Source organism: Xylocopa sonorina, chromosome 8 (genome assembly GCF_050948175.1).
Source record: "Xylocopa sonorina isolate GNS202 chromosome 8, iyXylSono1_principal, whole genome shotgun sequence".
Taxonomy (NCBI): Eukaryota; Metazoa; Arthropoda; class Insecta; order Hymenoptera; family Apidae; genus Xylocopa; species Xylocopa sonorina.
This window is the reverse complement of record NC_135200.1, coordinates 12,945,493-12,967,335: the sequence shown is the minus strand read 5'-3', so window position 1 is coordinate 12,967,335 and position 21,843 is coordinate 12,945,493. Positions and strand designations below refer to the sequence as shown.

The window sequence follows — 21,843 nt, the reverse complement described above, 5'->3', positions numbered from 1 at the left end:
GCTGAACGCTTGTTTTTTTTCGTTTTTTTTACCATCCGCCCCTTGTCGGGCATATGTTGCGGGATAACATCGAAAATGATCCGAAACAGGTAGAGGAGAAGCTCTAGGTTTCGACACTCGCTACCCGTCTGTCGGCGGTCACCTGTTGATTTCCTTTAAATCAAAATAATATCGCGTCCCGTGCGTTTCCACGGTCCTCCGTCGAGAGGAGTCTGAATCTCTCTGGAGAACGATTTCCGTTCGACGCCTCGATTCAACAGCGAAACAATTTTCGTCAGCAGAGCAGTCGTTGAATTGTTGGCGGAGTCGATGACAAGCTCGGAATAGCCGCCAGGAATTCTCGTTCAGGGCGCGACAGTACCCCTTCCGTTTCCGGCGCGCTCGTTTCACGGACAAACTCCACGATCGCGATCTCTCGATGAACAGGAGCGGTGATTAACGGCGGCGATTGAATGGCGGGCGCAACCCCCCGGGATTGCGAATCAGGGGGCCCCTATCGGCGGTGGGAGGCCGCATGAAAGCTCGCCACTTGATTTATGAACGAAAATCTCGAGTAAACGCCCGTTTCCGCGCTCCGCCGGGCGTGAAATCGGTTTGGGCGAGTTCTGCCGCGCCGCGAGACTGGCCGTCCTCGTCGCGACACCGAGCCGGCCGTGCGTGCAGTTCCGGCACCGGGAGACCGGAAGCGCCGGCTCATACGCCGCGTCGTCTACGCCAGTTCGACGCGCCGCTTCGACCTCGTTTCGATTTAATCTCCCACGAAAACGTAGCCAACGAGAGGTTCGTTTCGCGTCTGAAAACGTGGATGCTCGTTTCGTCAATGTTGAAGGTGGTTCGCGAGCGAGACTCGTAAACGATTAGACGTTGCGTCGCTCGTTTGGTCTCGTCGTTGAGATCAGATTCTGCTTCTCGATCGGAAGTGGTTCCTTCGAACTTCTCACTCTCGCGACTTCTCATTCGAGCGCCGTCAACTTCGCCGTTCAGCTTCGCGATCGTACTTCTTGACGTTTAAATTTATGCAGAGATAACTGTGAACCATTTACCGAGGTCGAAGGTTGGCTTATAAATCGAGCTTTTATTGCAGCTGCCGTTACCGCAGACGAAATGTGTTTTATTCGAGCGATAGGTTCTCCCCTTTTCTTGCCGCCCCATTGCCACGTTTTTATCGCGGAAACCAGACGGAAAGAGGTCAGAAACGGGTTGGAGTAGGAGAGATCATTGCTCGATTCTCTGGTATCGCTAGATCTCGAGCGAAAACGGTTCAGAGCTCCGCTCTGTTCGACTCGATGCGAATTCAACGAGAGATCATTTCCAAATTTCTTCGCAGAGTCCCGTAACCACTCGAAAGATACGTTTTTCGCGAAGATTCTGCTTGCATTCGCGATCCTCTCTCTCTCTCTCTACCTCTCTCTTATTGGTCCGAGATCCCAAATCGACTTTTTTTTCTCTCTTCGCACGGTTATCGTCGAGAGACATTCGTTCCTAATCGAGAGTCGTCTCCGAGAATAAATCCGTCGATGACCTCTGTCGGCTTTCCGAATCGTTTACGCGTGGGCGTGCTTTTTTTCCTCCACTAGTGAAAAAAATTCAGCACAAGAGATACGATAACCCAATTAGTGACTAATATGCAATTTATGTGCTTTTTTAGAGCACCTCGAAGTATCGTAGAGATTAATTTTTAATCGACTTCAATTATCCGCTCTTTAGACCAAACTTAATTCCATCTTTGAAGCATATTTATCGAGTCGAATTACCACGAACCAGGGGGTTATTTGAACACGTGAAAAGCGTATCTCCTACACATCGCTGCGGCGCGTATCTAATTTAAGTCGACCAGACGCAAGTCGCGAAAAGCGTTTTAGCTCGATTTGTTTGCCACTCGTCGGGAGACGTCTTTTGACCTCGTAGTGAAATTCTCACCCCCCGTTCGTTCTCCAGTCTGCGGCCAGTGTTTGTGATGCACACTTATCAGAAGCTTTCATTTATCGGGACGGGTCAGCCAGTCGACGGAGACACCAAGCGAGACATGCACACCGCGTGCAGCTGTACGCGAAATCGATGCCGCGTTCGCTGGCAATTTCTACGTAAGTCGCGCTAGTTATTACCGGACTGCGCGGTGAAAAATCGAACAGCACGAAGGATGCGATAATGCGTCCAGCCACGCAGCTCGAATCTCGCGTCGTTCGAGCAAATAAACCGCGAACCCCGGACGCCAGAATCTCGCCTCTGAATAAGCGCGTCCGCCAACGCGCGATCTATCGATCTCGAAAGCGAGCCAATTCCGCGAGCCCGCTTTCGTTCTGCGCGTCGTTCGATTGCCTCGACGTTTGTACAACGATAACGCGACAACGTACAGCGCAATAGGTACGCGGATGAAAATATTTGCGTAGACCAAAGAGAAATGGTGGGATCAGAGCGTGGATTTCGTGTAAAAACGCGAACCGTTTCCTGGTAAACGGTACGGCTTACGCGATGATAAATTATATAATGTAAACAGTCGAACGATTAACCGACTGCAACTGCGAAATACGTAATTTAACTCGGAAGGGGCCGCAGCGGACGGCGCTCTGATTCAGACGCGTCGTTCGTTTCCAGCGAAATGGATGTCAGGTGTGCGGAGGATGGTCCGCGATGTCTGGTCGTATTACGACTTAATGACCGAGCTAATTGACGTCACGGTCTGTGCACGGGTGTCCAAGCGGTCGGAACGAAACAACGGCTTTTATCGTGACGTTGACGAGAAGAGAGTCGAGTTTTCTTTCTGCCCTCTCAAAGTTCAAAGGTTCGCGCGATAAATACGTTCGCTCACCCGACGATACTCCCGCTTAACGGATAACAAATCTGACTCGCTTGTTTATATTTGAAGTAACCGCGTGTCTCTCGATATTTTCTCGCGTTATCGCACTTCCCTTTACGCGAGTCACTCTCTCGAGCTCGCACGGCGACACTGCGACGCGGTCGCAAAACGTCGGGGATGATCTGTAAAAAAATGTTGCGTTTCGAAGCTTTGAAATGGTAACGGGTCAAGTGAACTGGAGAAACGTCATACTTTTTCATTCGATTCCTTTTAGCTTCTCGTATTTTTCAGGAAAGCGTGGTCGCTGGTAAAAATGCGAAAAAAGTATACATTCTCTACGTCTCACGCTATGTACGCGGTGCACGGATCGTTCGAAATTTACCGGTTCACGATGGATAGAGTTCTAAGTTATCCATTTAAGTTCCGTCGAGTAGAGTGGCGCGATCTCGAGGAACCGCGTCGAACTATCGTAGAAATGCGCATTCGATATTCGACGTATCGATTGCTCGATATTACCATTATTATTATTATCCGAATACATTTTTGTAGCAGACGAAAAACATAACCTCTTGTCGTGGAGTACGCGATTGTTTTTGAACGTTCGAATGAATTGAAACAAACGGAACCCGCGGTCGTACGTATAATGGCGAATGACAGGGAGGTGCTGAGGGAAATTTGGGATGGTAAAATTCCCGTTTGTTTCACGCTCGATTCAGAGGAAATATGCGAGTTGCAAGGGCCTGATCCGTATTATCTTATGGTACCTAGGTTAAGTTACTTCCCTTTGTGCACTGACAAGGTAAATAATACAGATTGATTATCAGAAAAGTATGTACGCGCGTCGTTTTTAAGCGTTCTCTCCGTCATTGCTTTCCATCTTCTCGATTAGGTGCGGAAACATTTTATTCGACACATACAAAGTGACAGTAAACAAGAGCATGAAATGTGGTTAGAGTTCAACGGTATCCCCTTGAAGTGGCATTATCCGATCGGCGTTCTTTTGGATATATATTCAAACGACGTTCAATTACCCTGGAACATCGTTGTTCACTTTGACAGGTTCCCAGAGAATATATTGATGCACTGTCAGAACAAGCAAGTATATCAGTTTTGTTTACAAGTGGTTAGAATTAATTCGGCTGGTCACAAGGTATCTGATCGAATCGTTTCATTATTTTAGAGAAGTAGTTGAAGCGTATTTTCTCTCCTGTATAAAGGAATCGGATGTATTAAAGCACAGAAGTCAGGTTGTATCGAGTATGCAGAAGAAAGACCATAATCAACTGTGGTCTGGTTTACTTAACGACAAATTCGATCAATTCTGGTCTGTGAACCGAAAGCTTATGGAAGCTAGCAACCCAGAAGAGGGTTTCAAATATATACCATTTCGTTGTTATATAAGCGAGGACAAATATGTACAGAAACTTGTGAAACCGACCAATGAGGAAGGCCAGAGGAAAACGTTAAGGCATTTATTGAATGAAGTATTCCCGGACAATGAAAACGGTGAATATTTATTTGTATCGGATTAAAAGTGCTCTAAGTATATTGCAACCTAATCCTATGGGTTTTGCGTACTTGTCTTTCTTTTACAGTGACAGTGCTTACTCACGGTATTACTCCACCCTTGGAAACACCCCTTCAGTGGATGTCAGAGCATCTGAGTTATCCTGATAATTTTCTACATTTAATTGTGACATCATAACCCATATGAAACAGCCAGTTGCATTATTATCGATGAGAATTTCGTGAAATGTGAGTTAAACGCTATTTTCTCTCGCCGGTATTACTGGTTACTATAATTAAGGTCCCATTACCGTGGATCTTTTTAATCTCTACGCCCTCTGTCGCATATTTATTTTATACAAAGTCATAAACGCATCGTTGTAACATCTTAAAGCAAAGGACAATTAAACGCGAACCTATTATTCGTTGCTTAAATTCTTAGAACGCGCGAACGTATGCAAATTTTATCGTAAAGAAAAAAAGAGAAAAAATCGCAATGCTGGACCTGTGCTAAGGCCGGATCGATATCGGACCACATTTATTTATAAATTGAATGAATTGTAATTCAATTAATAATGATGTATCCGGAAGAAAAAAAATATATATTGTATAAATATAACTATATAAATATTTTAAAAAATCACTTATGTACATAAACATACCGATTAAGGGTGCAATCGATGTTACGAACTCAGTGCGAATACTTTTAACGGAGATAAAGCAAAGTTTAATTAATACCGTATTGCGGAAGAAATGAAAGAGAAACGGGAAACGTTAAAGGTGCCAAACCACTACAATAAAGATACGATCGTTTAATTAATAATCGAAAACAACGATTAAATCATAGATTAATTTATTGCACAGCTGTCCCGAGGCTTTCGATATATCCTTAATATTTGCGAAGACACGGTTCCATCGTTGCGAGTTGCCAAAGAACTCGTCGGTCTCCGTACAATAACAGGTTGGTTACCGTAGTTACTATACTCCATAGTTCTGCGGCTCGTTCCAAAAGTCAAGTAGTTCACTACCTCCTTCTTACTTTGTTGTTCCTGTAACTCAGAGAGCCATTTAATATAATAATGTCTCGTAAATATGTACATAGTCGTATAGAAGATGTTTTTAAAATACATATATATTTGTGTATTAAAACAGTTATCTGAGCTTACAAATAAGATTAATAAAAAGTTATTTCTATATTTAACTAAATCACGAGAGATGGCATTTTTTGTTTTGTTTTTATTAGCAGAATTTTAAAGCGTGGTAAATAAACCGTTACTTTAAATATGATCAGGGCTGCGTCTTGGTATCTCTTGTGAATCTCTTCCTTGGTCAGTACGGCCTTCTCCTCGGGCGGTTCATAATGCTCCGTCATTTACAAATTTTCCTCAGCAGACTTTAAACCAGAGACCGCAACACCTGTGACAGACGTATCGGTTCACGAATTAAAACGATGCCCCATGAAGCGGTCGCAACGCGTGATCGTTCGAAAAATTCCTCTGCTCAACGAACCGGCGAGACCATCAACCAAGAAAGATGCACGCTTCGCGTCTCGTGAGACGATATCTACCAAAAGAGAGCGGAACAAAGGACAGTGAAAAAAGACACGTGCTCCAAAGGGGACAGTCAGGAGAAACGATGGAGAGGAGGCACACGTTCGTCTAGGATAAAAATAAACTGCGGTTGGACTTTCACGACGCGGCAAAACAGTGACTTCCCACTGTTTTCAGAATTAATACTCACTGTACTGCGCGATTTCAACTTTCTTTGTATTACTCCCTCCCTTTCGAGAAAACAAGTGCAGTTTACTGTCAGCTATCCTCACCAACTGTAAGTAGCGATTTTCGAGTATGCGATCTATGAACATCTTTTAGTATTAAATCGTTGTTCAATCGTGTCTTTCCTCTAAAGTCACGCCTGAAGATACGTATGGCGTAGCGTATTAGTATGATGTACCAGTAAGGGAGATGGATCGGTGATAAAGCGTGGTCCGGTTTGATTCTTTTTAAAATAGCTGGCAATTTGTAAGCACTGTCCGATGGTATCGGCGGATGGACAAGAAGTACACAGCAAGAATAATCAACGAAACCCGAGACTTGTCGCCTCGCTGATCTTTAACTCGCAAACAGAAGGCACGTTATTCGTCAATTGGAACGAAGCCAAAAACTTTTTGGTATCCCATTCGAATTTCCGGTTGAGAACGCCAGACGTGTAGAATTCTGCAGTGCATTTTTCAGCGTTGCAGAGAGTAGTTTATTACTTCTGAATACGAAACGATTTACTAAAACATATAACGGTCGCACGTATACGCGCGTCCTTAGCGGAATTGCTGCGATCCACGCGAATCTAACTTTAATTCGAAAGGATTTACGTGTAGCGGTACACGAGCATGGTAAACATATATAGCGTAATATTAGCACGAATTTTTTCTTTGCATGTGCTGCACCCTTCCTAATTGCATTGCACCAGTCGGTGACATTTATTGGCGTTGATTGAAGCGTTGCATCAGTCATACTTTGATTCAAGGTCTACTTTGCGCGCACGCGGTGGTCTTAATAGAAACGACTAGCGTTGTTATTACGATTTAATGTAGGGGGACTTTCAACAAACACCGTTAATTTCTTTTTTTATTCCTCTCGATGCAATCGCATTCGAAACTAGTTTTCAAACGAAGATAATGCAGGTTTCATTCTCCCGCTATTCGAAACTTTGATTACGGTGAATTTTTCGAGCTCCATTTGATTCCAACGGAATGAAACAGTCTGCAACGAAGATGATGAGATGTTAATTAATCTTCCAAAGAAATTTTAGACTAGTATCGATAAATCAGCGTAACCACAATGCCACGGTCGATAACGCAAATGCCTGTAATGCATGATAGTGTTAAAAGCTGTTATAAAGCTGTTCAGCCACAGTGACAGCTTTCTTGACCAACTTTTTTCGGTCATTCCTCCCTCCGCGTACACTTTTGATTAATTTTTGCGACTCCCTTTTCTACTTAAACAGATAATCATGTATCGAACGCGTAAAATGAACAGTCCAGTAGTTCAACTTCCAGTTGAATTCCAGTGAAATTAATTACGCTCATTACGATTCAATTAATTGCAGCGTACGCTCTAGAGGGATAGACGAGAATACGTTGCGTCACACGCACGTGTGCAGCTGCACGCACGGCATTCTTCAGCCTCTCAGTAAGTTGAAAGAGACGTTCGATAAAAAGTGTAATTCATTTTCTTCCTATTACCACGTCTATTACTTTTTGTACTTACGCCTTGCCGGTGAATGCAAATGAAAATGCAGTCATTTCCTCCCAGTAAAAGCTCATCGGGTCTTAAGAATGAACGGACGTTTAGCAATTCAAAAAAGTGCTGCGAAACGATAAAGAATCTTTACGTCATTTATATCGACACTGGTGTATAGTAGATGAACGGCAACTGCGTGGCGCGCAGGCAAGCGTGCGGTTGCGTGCTTAGAAAGTTTAGCGAGTACGTGCGCGATCGTCGATCCGTGGATACTACCAATCAACCGCGATAACGGAAACAATGCATCGGTTGCATCGATTGTGCCCCGTACGATGGTATGAGTGTGCATCCGATGTGACTGATGCTTCACTGATGAAACGAATCGCTATGAGTCGGCCGCCGCTTATCTCCGGCATGACTGCACTCCTCGCTCGAATGCGACGGAATTAGTTAAAAGCCTCGTGACAAAATACACTCATTTCACCGGCAAAAGTAACACGTTTCACGTTGGTATCCCAGAGTATTGGGAAACAAATGCTTGGCGTGCGTGTTCAACGTAGAGGCGGTGCGGGTTGCTGGAAATTGCATTATTGAATTCACCAGCGCAATTAAGAGTAAAGCGCCGCGCGATGACTTTATATAAGTTTCTCGCGAGGTATTTCATTAGATAAGATTAACTTCTGTTAAAGAAAAAATGGCTGTTAAAACAATGGCCACTGCGATACCCATCGCGTACTCATCGACTATAAGTAAACCGTGTTACTCGACCACGTGAGATACTATGCAGACGTTCCTTGGAATATCGAAGTACTGCTCCTGTTATTACCCCGTCGTTAGGAAGGAAAACGACGAGACGCTATAAATCTCCGATTGACAAGGACAAAGTTATTCATTGCTTCCTCATTTACATTCGTAATTGTGTTTTACCTCGCCGTTCGAGCATCGATGGGGTTGCGTAACGAATTCTCGAATGAAACAAAATCGAGATCAAAGACGACACCGCTGCTCCGTGTAGGAAACTTGTGTACATCGACACGTCTTATCTTCGTTCGACTGTGTCAATATTCGTTGAATTATCAGCTTCTCTGTTATCTCGAGACGCTCAGTCTGCCACGCGTGTATGCGCCCCGAAGAAATGCATATAATCAAGTACGTTTCCTCGATTAGGTAATCCGGCTGCGATTACTCCGACGAAAAACTGCCGGAAAAAAGGTTAACAAATTGCACGTGTCACGCGCAGGTTATCAATTATTTATAGCGATTTTTTGATTGGAGCAACACCGTGGCCAAGATCGAAATGAAAGGAAAGGAACAGCGGTGGTGTCGTGATTGTCAGACAGTATATACAGAAGCAGGCGACTACGATCTCTTTTAAAATAGTCTCTTATATTTCCTCTCAAATTCTCGTAATCTACGCGTGTGTGTATATAATACAATATTTAATACAATGATTTTCATTTGAATCGAGCGTACAAAAAAAAAAACGACTGACACGTCGATGACGACTGTCTCACCGTACATTAAGATCATTCTCAATCATTCTCACGCTCTTCGGTTTCTCCCTCTCACGCTCTCGCGCCAGCGTCGACTCACGGTGAATCACAATAACGGATATGGTCGGTAATCGGGCGAATTTTGCTGGCGAATTAAGAAACGCGCGCGACGCACGCCGCTTTCGTCAACGCTCGTTGGGGAATCTCACCAGCGCGCGAAGAGAAACAAAGGAAAGAAGAAGAAAGAAAAGTATCGTGGATTATCACACTTCGAACCGCCACTCGGCGAAGGAGTTCCGAATGATTTTCGTTCCGCGACGCCCGCGAATCCGGATCGACGTCGTCGAAACGAGCGTCGAAACGACGTCGAGAAGGGGAGGAAGAGAGAAAAGAAAGAGAAGAGTCTGTTCTACGTACGCAATAATTGAATCGATCTGGTTTATTCGATGACACAAAATTGATGGTTCTTTTTTTTTTTTTTTTTTGTTTGACGCGGTCGGAATGACGACCAAATAAATAAACGAATAAATTTCAATACTGATACTATTACACACTTGGACGAGTCACCGGTGTTCTCTTTTTCCTCGGGCGTATCCTTGCCAAGAGCCGCGCGGGTACGCTTCGTCGCCGCGGAGAGGGCGTACAAAAAAAAATGAAGAAGAAGAAAAATACGTGGCTCGTTCTAAGGACGCGAGACACTTTGGTCCTTGGTCCCTCTCCTCGCGCGTTACCGAAGCTATAAGGCACGGAGCGATCTTTTAAAAAGGCACCGGGGGCGAGTTTCTCAGGCGCTTCGTTCTTATTACAATTACATACAACTTGATCATATTAAAATATAATAATTATGTATACATATACATATTTATATATATATAATATATATCTATATATATAAAGTCGCTCTGTTTCTATTCTTCAACGCTATATATAAATTTCTTTGTACATATACGATACACGAGCATTATGCTTACAACATAATTAATTGTGTGTGTTTGTGTGTGTGTCTGTCTGTCTGTATAAATTTTTGTGTTCGTGTACATGGTTCTGTGTATACGTGTCTCCGAGTACACACGCGTACGGACTTTAAAACGTGGGGGCTCGCCCACGAAACTTTTCGAACCAACCGTTCATTCCCTTCGCGCCTCTCCCATCCTCATTCTTTGCCCTCCGTTCGCATAGTTTGATGCACTTAAAAAAAACAAATGTTGCTTATACAATGCTTTATGCCTCGTTTAATAGACTCTTGTGGGCTGTGCACACACAGGACACACGCGTGCGCGCGTTCGAAACGCGCGCCGTTGAGTTACACACGCAAACAGACGCGGATTTACTTCTCGCGCTATCGAGCACGCACTACCTCTCTCTCTCACTCTCTCTCTCTCTCTCGCTCTCTCTCGTCTCAGTCGGTTCGACGTTACGTTTATTATGTAAAACGTTGTTATGGCATTATGTAATTCATTATGGCTTACGATTACGCTACATTTTATTGTACATTGCCACCTTGACCCTCACCGACGGACACGGACAAGGCTAATGGTACGGTTCCTTTTCCCATCGTCCTCGCATTCGATTCTCGAGCGTGTCGTTTGTTGAAAGGATCTCGCAAATTGGTTTTACTCCGAAAAAAAGAAGCGCGAGTGATATCGCTCGACACGATTTCGTTGTTTTCGTTAATGATTGGAAAAGAGACAAATGCCTAGGTAAATATCGTTGACCCGTGGCGACGATGCGCAAGTGCATCCTACTCTGGCCGATAATGCGCGCTGCTGTCGCAACCGCGTGAGATTAGCCGCGCATGGAACGAGCTCGATTGAGCCTGAATATTGAAACATTGACGTAACTGGCCACGTCTGCCATGGTAATTCAGAAAATTGCCCTTCTTCGCCGCGACCCGACGCTCTTAATTGCGGGGAGCCGCGGAACGATCGTGGAACTGGCTATTTTCGTTTTCCCATCGCGGATCGTGGACTTTTCAGGTTGAACTATGGTCTTCGCAGATCCCCACTGCACACCAGTCGCCGATTTATCTCTCTCCCAATCGATTCTACGTGATAGATTATCAGAGACGTCACTTTACAAGGAATTTTCGACGCTTTTCCGCTGATTAAGGAACTTTCTTCGCGACGATAGCGCGAAGGCCGTTCGTGTGATAAAAAAAAGTACGCGTTATCAGTTCGAGAATCGGTTGCAAGCCAGACGGGATACTACGAACCGTAGAGTGAACGCTAGAAACGACGTAGACGCGCGAATTATGTTTAAGAATAAATTAACCATTCTGAGCTCTGGACCAATTACGAATTTCATTTCATATTTCACAAAAATTATTTTCCTTTCTACTTCTAATCGATATAAGTTTATACTATTTTCAACTGTTTGAATGAATAGAGCTCGGAGAAGGCTAACTTAATATTTTATGGTCCATTCCACGAGCAAATGCATACACAAGCCTAAATTCGAACACTCGATGTCGGACGATATTACACGTCCTTGTGTAATTCTATTATTTCTATCATATGTATGTCGTGTAAGGCACGCGGATTCTTTTTTTTCCTTTTTTTTTTTTGAGGCATTACCGTGTATGCGTCCTCTCGACGGTCACCCTTGGACCCGGTCGAGTACGTTCTCACCAATAGACGAATCGTTTCGACGTAGTACGTTGGATTGTCAGTATTCGCGCGATTATCAGTAAGAAAAGTATCTACAAATTATTTTGTTGCGTTCTCGATCTAGTAAGTTTCACCACGGCGAAACGGTTCGTCGTTTATTTATTACGTTTCCCCTTCCGCAGACGGAATTAAGACACAAATTTGTACAAAATATAGCTCTATGTACGACTACTAAACCTACGTGTAAGTTTCTCCTATGTCGGGCTACGCGTTTGCTTCAGGATCAGCGAGAAAAAAAGGCACGGATGGCTGTCACGACGACGAAATATCTCGCAGCGACCTTCCTCGACATTTTGCCCCCTTTTCCTTCCTCCTCGAGCTCGCAGAACTGGCGTATACAAAAATACCCACGAACACTCGAATCGCGCGCGATTCGCTACGTCGATCGTTCAAAAATTCGTATCTCTAATCACGTCCGATCCCTTCTCGTATTTACATATTTACACGGCGGTCGATCGAGAGGGAAGGAAACGAGGAGAGACCCCGAGATGGAAAATTGTTAACGATCTGGCCGAGAGCGGGGAAGGGAGTATTCGGAAAAGAAGAGAGAAGAAACGGAGACGAAACCCTGTCGTAATACTTGCGCGCGGTGCGTGGCGCACAGCTGCGCTAATGGAAGAGATTGTTTGAGCAATTAAACGATATCTAGAAATCGATCCTCGACTGGACGCGAAACGGGAAGATTCCATCGGTGGTACGTGGAAAACTCGGATGCCGTGGCGCTGACGGGTCGCCTTAGAAATCTGCACGGATAGAACAAAGAGAGGACGATTCGACAATCGTCGTAGACCGGGGAGAACATTGGCAGCGATCGCGTGGTTGCATTGCCAGCCGCGTTCGGGATGTTTACGCGACTGCGTTTCGATAATTAAAATGTATTGTCGACACGCGTAAAATTAGCGGATGAGCGAATCGAAATTTTCTATGGAACGGCATTTACCAGAGAAAAAAGGTTAACCGAAGAATTGTACAAAGTCGAGGCGAGCTGCCAACGTTTTCTGTCCCCGTATTAGGATGCGAGCTTTTCTGGAAAACAACTGGCTGCAAAAAAGGACGCATCGTGGTGTTGCGTAACTCTCGCGATGGTACGCGGGAGAGTTTTCCTCGCGATCGGTATCGCCCAGAGGCTGACATAATTCCGTAATTATAGCGAGCGCACTCGACCTCTAAACGGCCTAGCCGATAGCCGGTCGAACGCGTTCATCTCGATGATAACGCGGCGCGGAATAAAAAAAAGAGTGCTGGCGTGTGTACCACGCCGCGGCCGATTTTCGCGGATGGGAGAAAGACAGAGCGGGCCGCGAGAGGTTGGAAAAAGACGCAGACCGGGGACGCGGTCGTGTGTAATCTCCTTCCACGTCCCGGCTCGCCCAATGGCCGATTAAGACTTTATCGTGATGTATAAACGCGCGGCACCGACGATCCGGGGAAACGATAAACGCTTACGTGGCGCGGTACGTGTCGTAGATCACGTACAAATCGATCCTTCCACCGTGAATCCTTTCCGCGAGGTCCTTGCCGCGCGACGAGTGCCTGGGAATCGATTTTATTGGCCTACGAATACCGACTCGAACACCAAGTTCCTATACGAATTTCAATGTAAACGACAGGTAGCCTGTTGCCTAACGTTATTGTACGATTGACCGTTGAACACGATCGATTCCGTGACGTGCTCGACGCCTAGCGATGTTAAACAGATCGACGAGGTATCCCGTTTCCGCGGAGTCGAGGATCGTACAAGGTTTCCGATTAACTGTAATGAGGACTCGCTGGATACCTAACGAACGCGCTCCTGACCTGCGGGATCTCGATGTACGGACTCTGATGGGCCCTCCAGGACACCGGCAGTCTTAAGCTAAGCTCGAGAGCGTAGTCGTGGCTCCTGCCTTCGTTTAAGTTGCAGATACTTTGGCAGTTGTTATTGTTATTATTGTTGTTATTGTTGTTGTTGTTGACGTTGTGATTGCTAACGGGCGACAAGCCTCTTTGAATAGCAGCGTGCTCTTTCGTAGGTTTGCTCACGGGATTGTCCAAGTAGGGCTTGAACAGGATGGCGTCCTTCTTCGAGATCGGTCCTGGAGTCGGAGGCGGTGGCGGATGCGCGATGGACACCGGTGGCGTCGGCACTGTGCTCGTCACCGGTTCCGTCCTCGACGGGGAGACGTCGACGATCCTCTTTGGCTTCACCAGACAGAGCGGCGTCTCCTGCGGAGGCACTTCTTGGCAGGAATTGGTCCTGACCGGCTCGTCGACCTCCAGGCACAGCCTCTTGGGCGACGAGAGAGCCTCGTAACAGCAAGAGACGTTGCAGTGCTGCCTCTTCAACGGCGACGAGAATTCGTCCGCGTGCTCGGGGATCGAGGCGATCTCCGAGGAATATTCTCGAGGGGAATAACAGTACAGCCTGATCTGCGGGTCCGTGTAGCAAGGTCCTCTTATGGAGGCCTCCTGGTAGCACGGAGCGGCCGTTGTCGCAGCGTGGCCATCCATGCAACAGGGGAGATTGCAAGAAACGATCGGCTCGCTCTCGGAAGTTGCGTCGACCGTAGCTGGATGCTGCTGGTAGTACGGGTGATGCTGCGACGAGGAGGACGAGGAGGACGGGGAGGAACCGACGTCGCAACAGTACAGAGGCGGAGGCGATCGCTCGTACTCGGCTTCGATTCGATCCTGCGATAAGCCAGAAATGTAGTTGGACGTTCTCAGATCCACCGGTGAGTCACCGGAAGCGGAATCCTGGACGATGGGCCCGAGTCGCTGCCTCGAGTTACCGCGAACAGCTATCTCGCCCCTGAGCTCTGTCTCCTGTCCGAGCCACTTCTGTACCTGCCTGCGATTTATCCCGAATTTCCTGGCAGTGGCGCGCTGATTGCCCGCCACGCCGACGTCCCTGTGGAACGCGTCCAGAACGTCCAGCTTGAATCTCAGGGAGAAGGATCTGCGGCGAGCGAGGTCGTTGGACGAGTTGTGGCTACCGGAAGAGCAGTCGAGGGGGTCCATCTCGCTGTCCGAGCAACTGCTGCTGGATCTTCCGGAACTGGTCGGTCCACGAGGACTGGAGGGCAACGAGTATCCTTCCCGATCGTAGACGGGACTCACCGGGCAGGAATCGGTTAGTGTAGCCGCAGGTGGTCGTTGGTAATCGACGTACGAGGATGGAACGGAGGACTCTCGTCCCTCCTCGGTGGTAGCGGTAACCGTTTCCTCCTCTTCCGGTTTGATTTCTTTCTTAACTACCGGTCTGCCGGCGATTTCTGCCGCCTCCGCAACGCTCTCCTTGGCTCCCTTCTCTCCGGGACGGGGCGTCGTCGTTTCCTTGGACTCTCTCTGGTGCGAGAGGTGCAGGGGCGACGGCGGGATCTGTTTCTCGGAATCCGGCGTCGGGGAGGCGTGCGCGTATGCGTGGTGCTCGTGCACGTGCATGCACGGGCTCCCGGTGGCCCTAAGCGGGGAACCGAAGTGAACGGAGGCGGCTGAGCTGGAGCTAGAGCTGGTCGGACCGGTGCCGTTGGCTGGATGTGAAACAGGCGAGACGCCGGGGGAACACGTCGACTCGCACGGCCCTGGCGTCGCCGCCGAGTCTGGGCTCGCTCGTTCCGTCTTTATCATCGACGGCGCTAGCAGCAAACCGTACGACGTTTTCCCGTCCATCGATGAATCCACGTCCCCGTAATTTTGCTCGAGCCGACGATGACTCGCCGGTGAACGATGCCGGTGCATAGCCGCGGTGCCGATCGCGATATCGCTCTCGTTGCCGTATCGATGCTCCTGGCGGACCGGCGGCACGTGACGATACGCTGTCAGAGTTTGGTATACCTTCGTCTCGTTACGGCCGTCGAAATTCTCCTGTTCCCGTTGCCCGTCCGAATTTAGAACGTAGTAATTAGGCTCCGGATCACCGCGCGCCTCCGTGTAACCGTGCACGTCCACCGTTACCTGTATTCGATCCTCCTGCTCCCGACGTTGTTGGACGTGACGTTGCTCGGGGTCGACGGAATATTCCTGATACCCGATACGAACGGGCAAAACCGGCGCGGTGCCGGATTGAGAAGCATATTGGGGCGAAGAGGGTGAACCTACACCATGAGTAGGATGAGAAAGAAGAGGTGGGGGCCCTTGCTGTGTAGCCAGCTCGTCGCCGTGCAGTCTGGCGAGGCTGAGGTTCAAGGCCGGCGCTGCTGGAGTCACGGCAGACCCCGTGGCTTCCGTCACGGCACCGTCCGGCTTGGAAACACCCGCGGGAGAGATCACCGTCGTCGACACCGATACTCCGGTAGTCCCAGCCTCGGCGCAACTGTTTCTCAAATTATCCTCGCACTGTAACCACTTTTGTATTTGTCGCCGATGAATCCCGTACTTCCTGGCGGTGGCCCGTTGATTACCACGGCAGTCGATATCGTTACGGTACGAATCGAGAACCTTGAGCTTGAAGGCCGGCGCGAATATCCGTCTGCTGCCCATCACGCCGACCGATTTCCTCGCGTTCTGTTGTTGTTGCTGTTGCTGCTGCTGCTGTTGCTGTTGATGCACCGATTGCTGCTGTTGTTTCTGATGCACCATTTTCACCGTGCTCCCCTCACTGAGCACCTCGCTTACGCCATGAGCCATAATGTATATGCTTCCGCGCACCGAACTCTCGACGGAACGCGACACGATGACCGTGTCACGTAGAACACGGGAACGAGAACGACCGCGGCGATGACGACGATGAGCTTCGAAACCGGGCACTGCCAACGACGCACGGGGGTACCTTAACGCGTAACATTGCACGAAGTGGCCTGGCCGCGCCGCGCACGGAGTTCCTTTTAGGTCTTGGTAGATGCCGTAACTAATTTTCATCCCCACCACCGGCGACGACTGCGGCTGCTTCCCACTGAAACGGTCTTTCCCTTCCCCTCTCGCGTCGCCGGCTCGCTCGCTCGCTCCCTCTACTCGCCCCTTACCGCGCGCACCAGCTCCACCCCGCGCTCTTCGCCGCACTCTCGGTCACGCACCATGCTTCCCCCACCATCATCGCGCTCCGCTCGCACCGTCGTCCTTTCTCTCTCCGCCACCCAGGCTCTATCGATTCCTCGTCCTTTTCTCTCTATCCAGCGAGCGCCCCCTCGACGTCCCCCCGGGTCCCACTCGAACAGCACAGGCGCTAGTCCACCGCCGCCGCCGGCCACCAGTCATTCTTCTTTCTTTGCGCCACCGACCTAACCTCCACCAACTCCTCTCTTTCTACGATTCTCGTCATCCTGCCTGACTGCCCGCACCCGTAGGCGCCCCCTCTGGCCCCCCTTTCGTCCCCCCTTACCACCGCCGTGCCCCTTTCGCACCCTCTCGCCTTTCTCTCCTCCCTTTCACACCTCTGCGCCGTAAAACTCCGCCATTTTGTGTGCTCACTTCCGTTAATGACGCGCGCGGGAAACGTCACGCCGGCGTGACGACGCTGCACTCGGCGCCATGTTGTCTGCCACGCTCGTCCGACTGCCTGCTCGCTCGCTCGCTCGCTCGCTGCTCGCCCAGCTCCCTAGTCGCGCTAGCCAGCATGGAGCCGCGGATTTTTGCTCGCCTTTCTCCTCGCCGGCACGACCGTGCCTTTTCTCGTCGTCCTTACGCTAGCATATGTCGCGTGGAACACTTTCAGCGCGAGCGTACAGCGTTCGGATCGCGCGAGCCGATCGAAAGAGAATCGAGAGCTCGCCGATTCGCGCGATCTTTTCTCGCGCCGCACAGATTAAGCGCGTTATCTGGGTTAAATCGTTGAAGACCGTACGTCAGGCTTCGTGTACGGCGCACGATTCTTGAAAGCTGCCGTACCTAGCGCCGACCTAGCGGCGACCGTCGTCTAGCAAGTTTTATTGGCAACGAATAAGGGGAAAGGCCAGCGAGGCAAGGGGGAATTTGTTTTCCAGGAAAAGCGACCGTGGCCGTGTCAGCTTTGCTGGTAGCGGTAATTTCGTTAGGGCTGTAGCCGTCCTTATTGCAAAGGCCCCCGGTGGGGTAATGGGATGCGGATTGTTATTTGCCAGCTATTACCACCGACATTCTACCGGGTTACCGTTACGAGTCGTTGCTGTCCGCTCGGTTGTTCGTCGTCGTTCTCATCGCGTTCTTATTTTCGTTTCTCAGCTGCCAGTTATCGCTGAATGAGATTTCGATGCGTGCATGCGAATCGCACGTTCCTCGCATGTACGTAGTGGAATGAGATCATGTTGTTTTTGTGGCGTGAGCCGACAGTTAATATGTTTAGCTTTACGCGCGGTTGCCATGTCGCCGAGCCGCACGTAGGCCGCAGCGTATACGGACGCGGAGAGAGACCTGCGAGCAATGACGCAAGCCGCGTGTTATATAGCGTACACTTTGGCGGAACAAGAGCGAGCGAGACGAGTCACGTAGAAAGAAACGAGCCGAGGCCTCGTAAATTTCCACGATTCGCGCCACCAGCAGAAACCGAGACCCGACCGATCCTCCCGTGTGCTTCTACGAACGGGCACCCTGCTACATTTCTAAGAATCTTGCTGGTTATTCTCGCACCGTTGATCATACCCCGTCTTCGGGGTCCCACCTAAATGCATCCGAGGACCAGTAACGTTGTAACGAGAGAGGATACCTGCCTCTCGAGAACACGATCCCCGACCTTCGCATAGTTTTACGAGCGTGCCTCATTCCTCTGGCATTTCGTGACCGTCGTTATAAGGGAATCGGATTTTCTTCCCTTTCGTTTCGTCGTACGCACCGTTCCACTCTTTATCCGCAGGATTTTTTTGCGACCGAGATCGCGTCATTCGAACCGCGACGGAAGGCTCGACGCGTCGCACGACAGACGGAATAAGAGCGATCATGGAATAATATCGGTATGAGGCATATCGTGTGGAAAGCGGTGCGGCGGTAGCAGACCGCCAGTCGCCTAAGTACGCCACGACGGCTGGCACGTTCATCGGATTTGTCCTTGGGGCCGAAGGTAGGCGCAGCCCGAAGTCCGAGGACGTGGCAACGCAGCGGCCAGGCTCCCCCTCCTTTGTCCGACGGCCGGTCTTGCCAGACAGGGTGTCGCCAGCTCGGTCGGCCGGGCCGTCCGGGTTGCCGCGAGGGGAGAGAGAGGAAACGAACAACCCGATGGTGTAAAGGGGCAAGGGGGATCCTGCGGGTTTGTGTCTGTATAAGCGTGTGACGGAGCAGGCATTACAGGGGAAGGAGCACGCTATGGGAGGGAATCGTACCGAGCAGATTGCGCAGGAGAAACGGAGAGCAATCGGAATAGAAGAGAGACGGGAGAGGACCGTGAGCGAGAGATAGATTGAGAGTAAGAGAGAGAGAGAGAGATAGACAGAGAGAGAGATCTTGCAGTTCGTAAGGTAGAATGTGTATACGTGTTGTAGGATCGGTCGTGGACCTACATTCACGCGGGTAGCCATGTTTGAAAACTCGCGTCCCGCTGGAATGTAGTCTGCAGGGGCCCCTTCGTTGATTCCCCCCTTCTCTCTCCTCTCCTTCCTGAACGCCACCCTACGCGATTCCCCGGTTCAGAGCACGACGACGATCCTCTCGGACGCCTACCTTCGCTTCCACTGGGCCCCTGTCGGGGGCCCTCTTCTCTCTCTCTCTCTTTCTCTTTCTCTCTCTTTACCCTCTTATGGTTTTTCCCTTTTATCTGCCCTTCGTCTCGCTCCTCGCCGGCGTTCCATGTGGTTGGCGCCCCAAATGGTCGCGTAACCAGAGACGCGCCTCTGGCCTGGCCTGGCTTGGCCTGGTCGCGCCAGACTTCTCGGCGCCCAAATGATGTACGCCGACCATTCTCTTCCTCTCTTTCTCCACCATGTTCGTTTGCCTCGGCCTCGCAGCCTTCGCTTTCCTTGCTCTCTTTTCACGTACGGCTCTGTCTGTGTGCGCGCGCGGGTACGCGACAGTCGAAGGATAGAGTCAGGGTACGTATCGAGAGTAAGAGTAAGCGAGACGAGGCCCTTCTATTTACCACCACCTCGACTCGCGACACCTCACCTTTAAGTCCTGTGTACCGTATACTACTCGTGTGGCCCTTACCTACCTTACTTGCGCGGCAAGAGCCACGTGAGAATCCTAGCGTGAAAGAAAAGGGTGTAGCGGTCGCGATTCCTCGCAAAAACCGCGTTAGACGGTCCTCTCCGTTATCCGCGTCTCTGTTGCCTCGGCGCTGGGGCACCGGTCAAGGGTTCTTGGCGCACGCAAGACAAGCAGTCGCCTATGATACTTATTTCTCTAGAGCGATCGGTGGAATCGCGTCTGTGCGAGCGAAGCTATTCAAATTTTCGTACACTTGGCCACCGTCCAATACGTAGCACCACTTTGCTACGTTTCAAGCGAGTCCCGTTCGAGCGTTGATTTGTTATGCCTCATTTAATTAATCGCTTTCCTACTTATTACTTTCTTTCGCGCTCATGTCGGGCAGGTGTTGCCAGAATCAGTAAATGTCCAAACGCGCGTTCTTTCGTCCAGAATGAGTAGTAGCGGCTGTTGCTAAAGTTGCAGGCCCGCGTCTATAACCTAAGTTTATTTACGTACATGCTAACTGGGAGAGCGCCACACGTGCATCAGCGCGCACAGTTTCATTGCTGCGTGTTTGTGCGTTCGCTTTGCATACATTATCCCGCATGAAAGTGTACATTTCGGATCTAATCGTTTAGTTAGATAAACCGTAGCAGATCGCGTATGCACAAGAGCGCGCGCCACTGCCGCGCTACTAAATCTCGAATATCAAGTTTTACCATTTGTTTGAACGTTCCCGATAAGCCTGGCGAAACCTGTACGACTTGGGCGCATCGGAGAATTTTCAGGGACTTATCTGAAATAGGCAAAGTTAGTCCCGGTCAGCTCGTACGTACGGCTAGATCAAGCGTCACAGTTGGTCGCATCGCTTGTTTGCCCACGTACGAATACAGAAATATACCTTCACCGTGGGCGGTCACACGATGGCGCCTACTCGTGCATACCTGCGCATACCTGCGAGCCCGAGGTTAACCCCGCGGAACGAAACTCTCGTTTCATCGAGATTCTTCGATCCGTTTGTTTGCACTATCACTCGTTTGCTTCGTTTCGCGATATCGCACGGGGGAGACGGAGGGGACGAGTGGAAGACGAAAGGGAAGGCGAATAGAAAGAAGAAGCGTTATCGAGAGCGAACCCAAGGATCGAAGTGCACACGAGCAAAGTGAAATGCAACAACGCCCACGTTCGCGAGTCCACGAGAAACATACACACGCTAACCTTTATCTTATCATTGGCGAAGGCGTATCGAGGTTGACGAGGTTGCCATGCGTTTGCCTTTGGTTACGACGACGGCGAAAGACAACGACGACGCGGATGACCACGATTCGAAGTGACTACTAACATCTTCCGTATACGCTTCGTTTCCGCGAAAACCTTGAATTCGAGCACGAAATCGTTACACGGTTATAATCTTTCTCTATCTGTCTCTCTTTCTCTTCCTCCCGCTGACCTCCATGACTATTACGTCGCGGTTCGCTTTATCGACCGAGCGGTAAAAAAATTAAAGGACTGCTAAAAAGCCCCGCATTATCCGCGATTCGCTTTATCGACGTTCGAATGCCATTTTTTAGTGGGTTTTTCGCTAAACTTTTTCCGTTCCTTCCGCATGATTCATTGACGTCGCGTATCGATTTATAGTGTGTTGCCACACGCCGACTTCGTCGAAAGGTGAGACACCGTATTTTATCCACTTAAACGATTCAACGTCATTCGAGTAACGATAACACTTTTAAATGCATTTCTTAAATCTGAAATTAGATTAACCGTCAAGCTAAATGCGGCCAGTGATATTTACTGCCATTCAAATGATTCAGCCGTTTCTTCGGTATTGCAAAACCACATTTAACGAGCGGCTGAAAATATTTATCGTTTAGATAACCGCTGTCTTCGAGGGTCGGGAGCAGTTAAGCTCGTTAAATTTATTATCGATTAATGCTAGCCTTTGAAACTTCATTAAAATACGACTCGTCATCGATACATCGTCTCGTCGCACGTTTAGAATCGAAAAGGCGCGCGATAAAATTAGCAATTGTCACAAAATATACCTAATATTCTTTCTCTCGCGTATCTAGCTGATCAATTTCGGAAGTCCCGATCAACTACCGGCACTAATCTCCGGATGAGCCGAAAAC

At 49.1% G+C, this 21,843-nt stretch overlaps 3 protein-coding genes across 7 annotated transcripts; 1 reads left to right on the top strand and 2 right to left on the bottom strand.

Annotated features, from left to right (window-relative positions):
• The first annotated feature begins 3,315 nt into the window (after nucleotides 1–3,315).
• Nucleotides 3,316–5,515, top strand: Atg5 (autophagy protein 5). 2 transcript variants are annotated; one of them, XR_013102164.1, is made up of 5 exons: nucleotides 3,316–3,596; nucleotides 3,687–3,892; nucleotides 3,978–4,303; nucleotides 4,393–4,552; nucleotides 5,168–5,515. XR_013102164.1 is itself a non-coding variant. In XM_076900122.1 (4 exons), exons 1-4 carry the CDS (start codon nucleotides 3,441–3,443, stop codon nucleotides 4,500–4,502), a joined length of 798 nt encoding a protein of 265 aa, XP_076756237.1. In that variant the 5' UTR covers nucleotides 3,317–3,440; the 3' UTR covers nucleotides 4,503–4,556. The 2 variants fall into 2 exon arrangements, 1 of the variants encoding a protein (XP_076756237.1); XM_076900122.1 differs by lacking the exon at nucleotides 5,168–5,515 and having other exon boundaries at nucleotides 3,317–3,596; nucleotides 4,393–4,556.
• On the bottom strand, nucleotides 5,096–21,049 carry LOC143426556 (uncharacterized protein BRD3OS). 4 transcript variants are annotated; one of them, XM_076900130.1, is made up of 3 exons: nucleotides 20,930–21,049; nucleotides 5,580–5,719; nucleotides 5,096–5,352 (listed from the first exon to the last, which is right to left on the bottom strand). In XM_076900130.1, exons 2-3 carry the CDS (start codon nucleotides 5,673–5,675, stop codon nucleotides 5,152–5,154), a joined length of 297 nt encoding a protein of 98 aa, XP_076756245.1. In that variant the 5' UTR covers nucleotides 5,676–5,719; nucleotides 20,930–21,049; the 3' UTR covers nucleotides 5,096–5,151. The 4 variants fall into 4 exon arrangements, with proteins under 4 accessions (XP_076756245.1, XP_076756243.1, XP_076756246.1 ...); XM_076900128.1 differs by lacking the exon at nucleotides 20,930–21,049 and adding an exon at nucleotides 7,570–7,902; XM_076900131.1 differs by lacking the exon at nucleotides 20,930–21,049 and adding an exon at nucleotides 6,044–6,133.
• Nucleotides 13,376–16,705, bottom strand: LOC143426542 (uncharacterized). The gene has a single exon (XM_076900103.1). It carries the CDS (start codon nucleotides 16,538–16,540, stop codon nucleotides 13,451–13,453), a length of 3,090 nt encoding a protein of 1,029 aa, XP_076756218.1. The 5' UTR covers nucleotides 16,541–16,705; the 3' UTR covers nucleotides 13,376–13,450.
• Nucleotides 21,050–21,843: the final 794 nt, after the last annotated feature.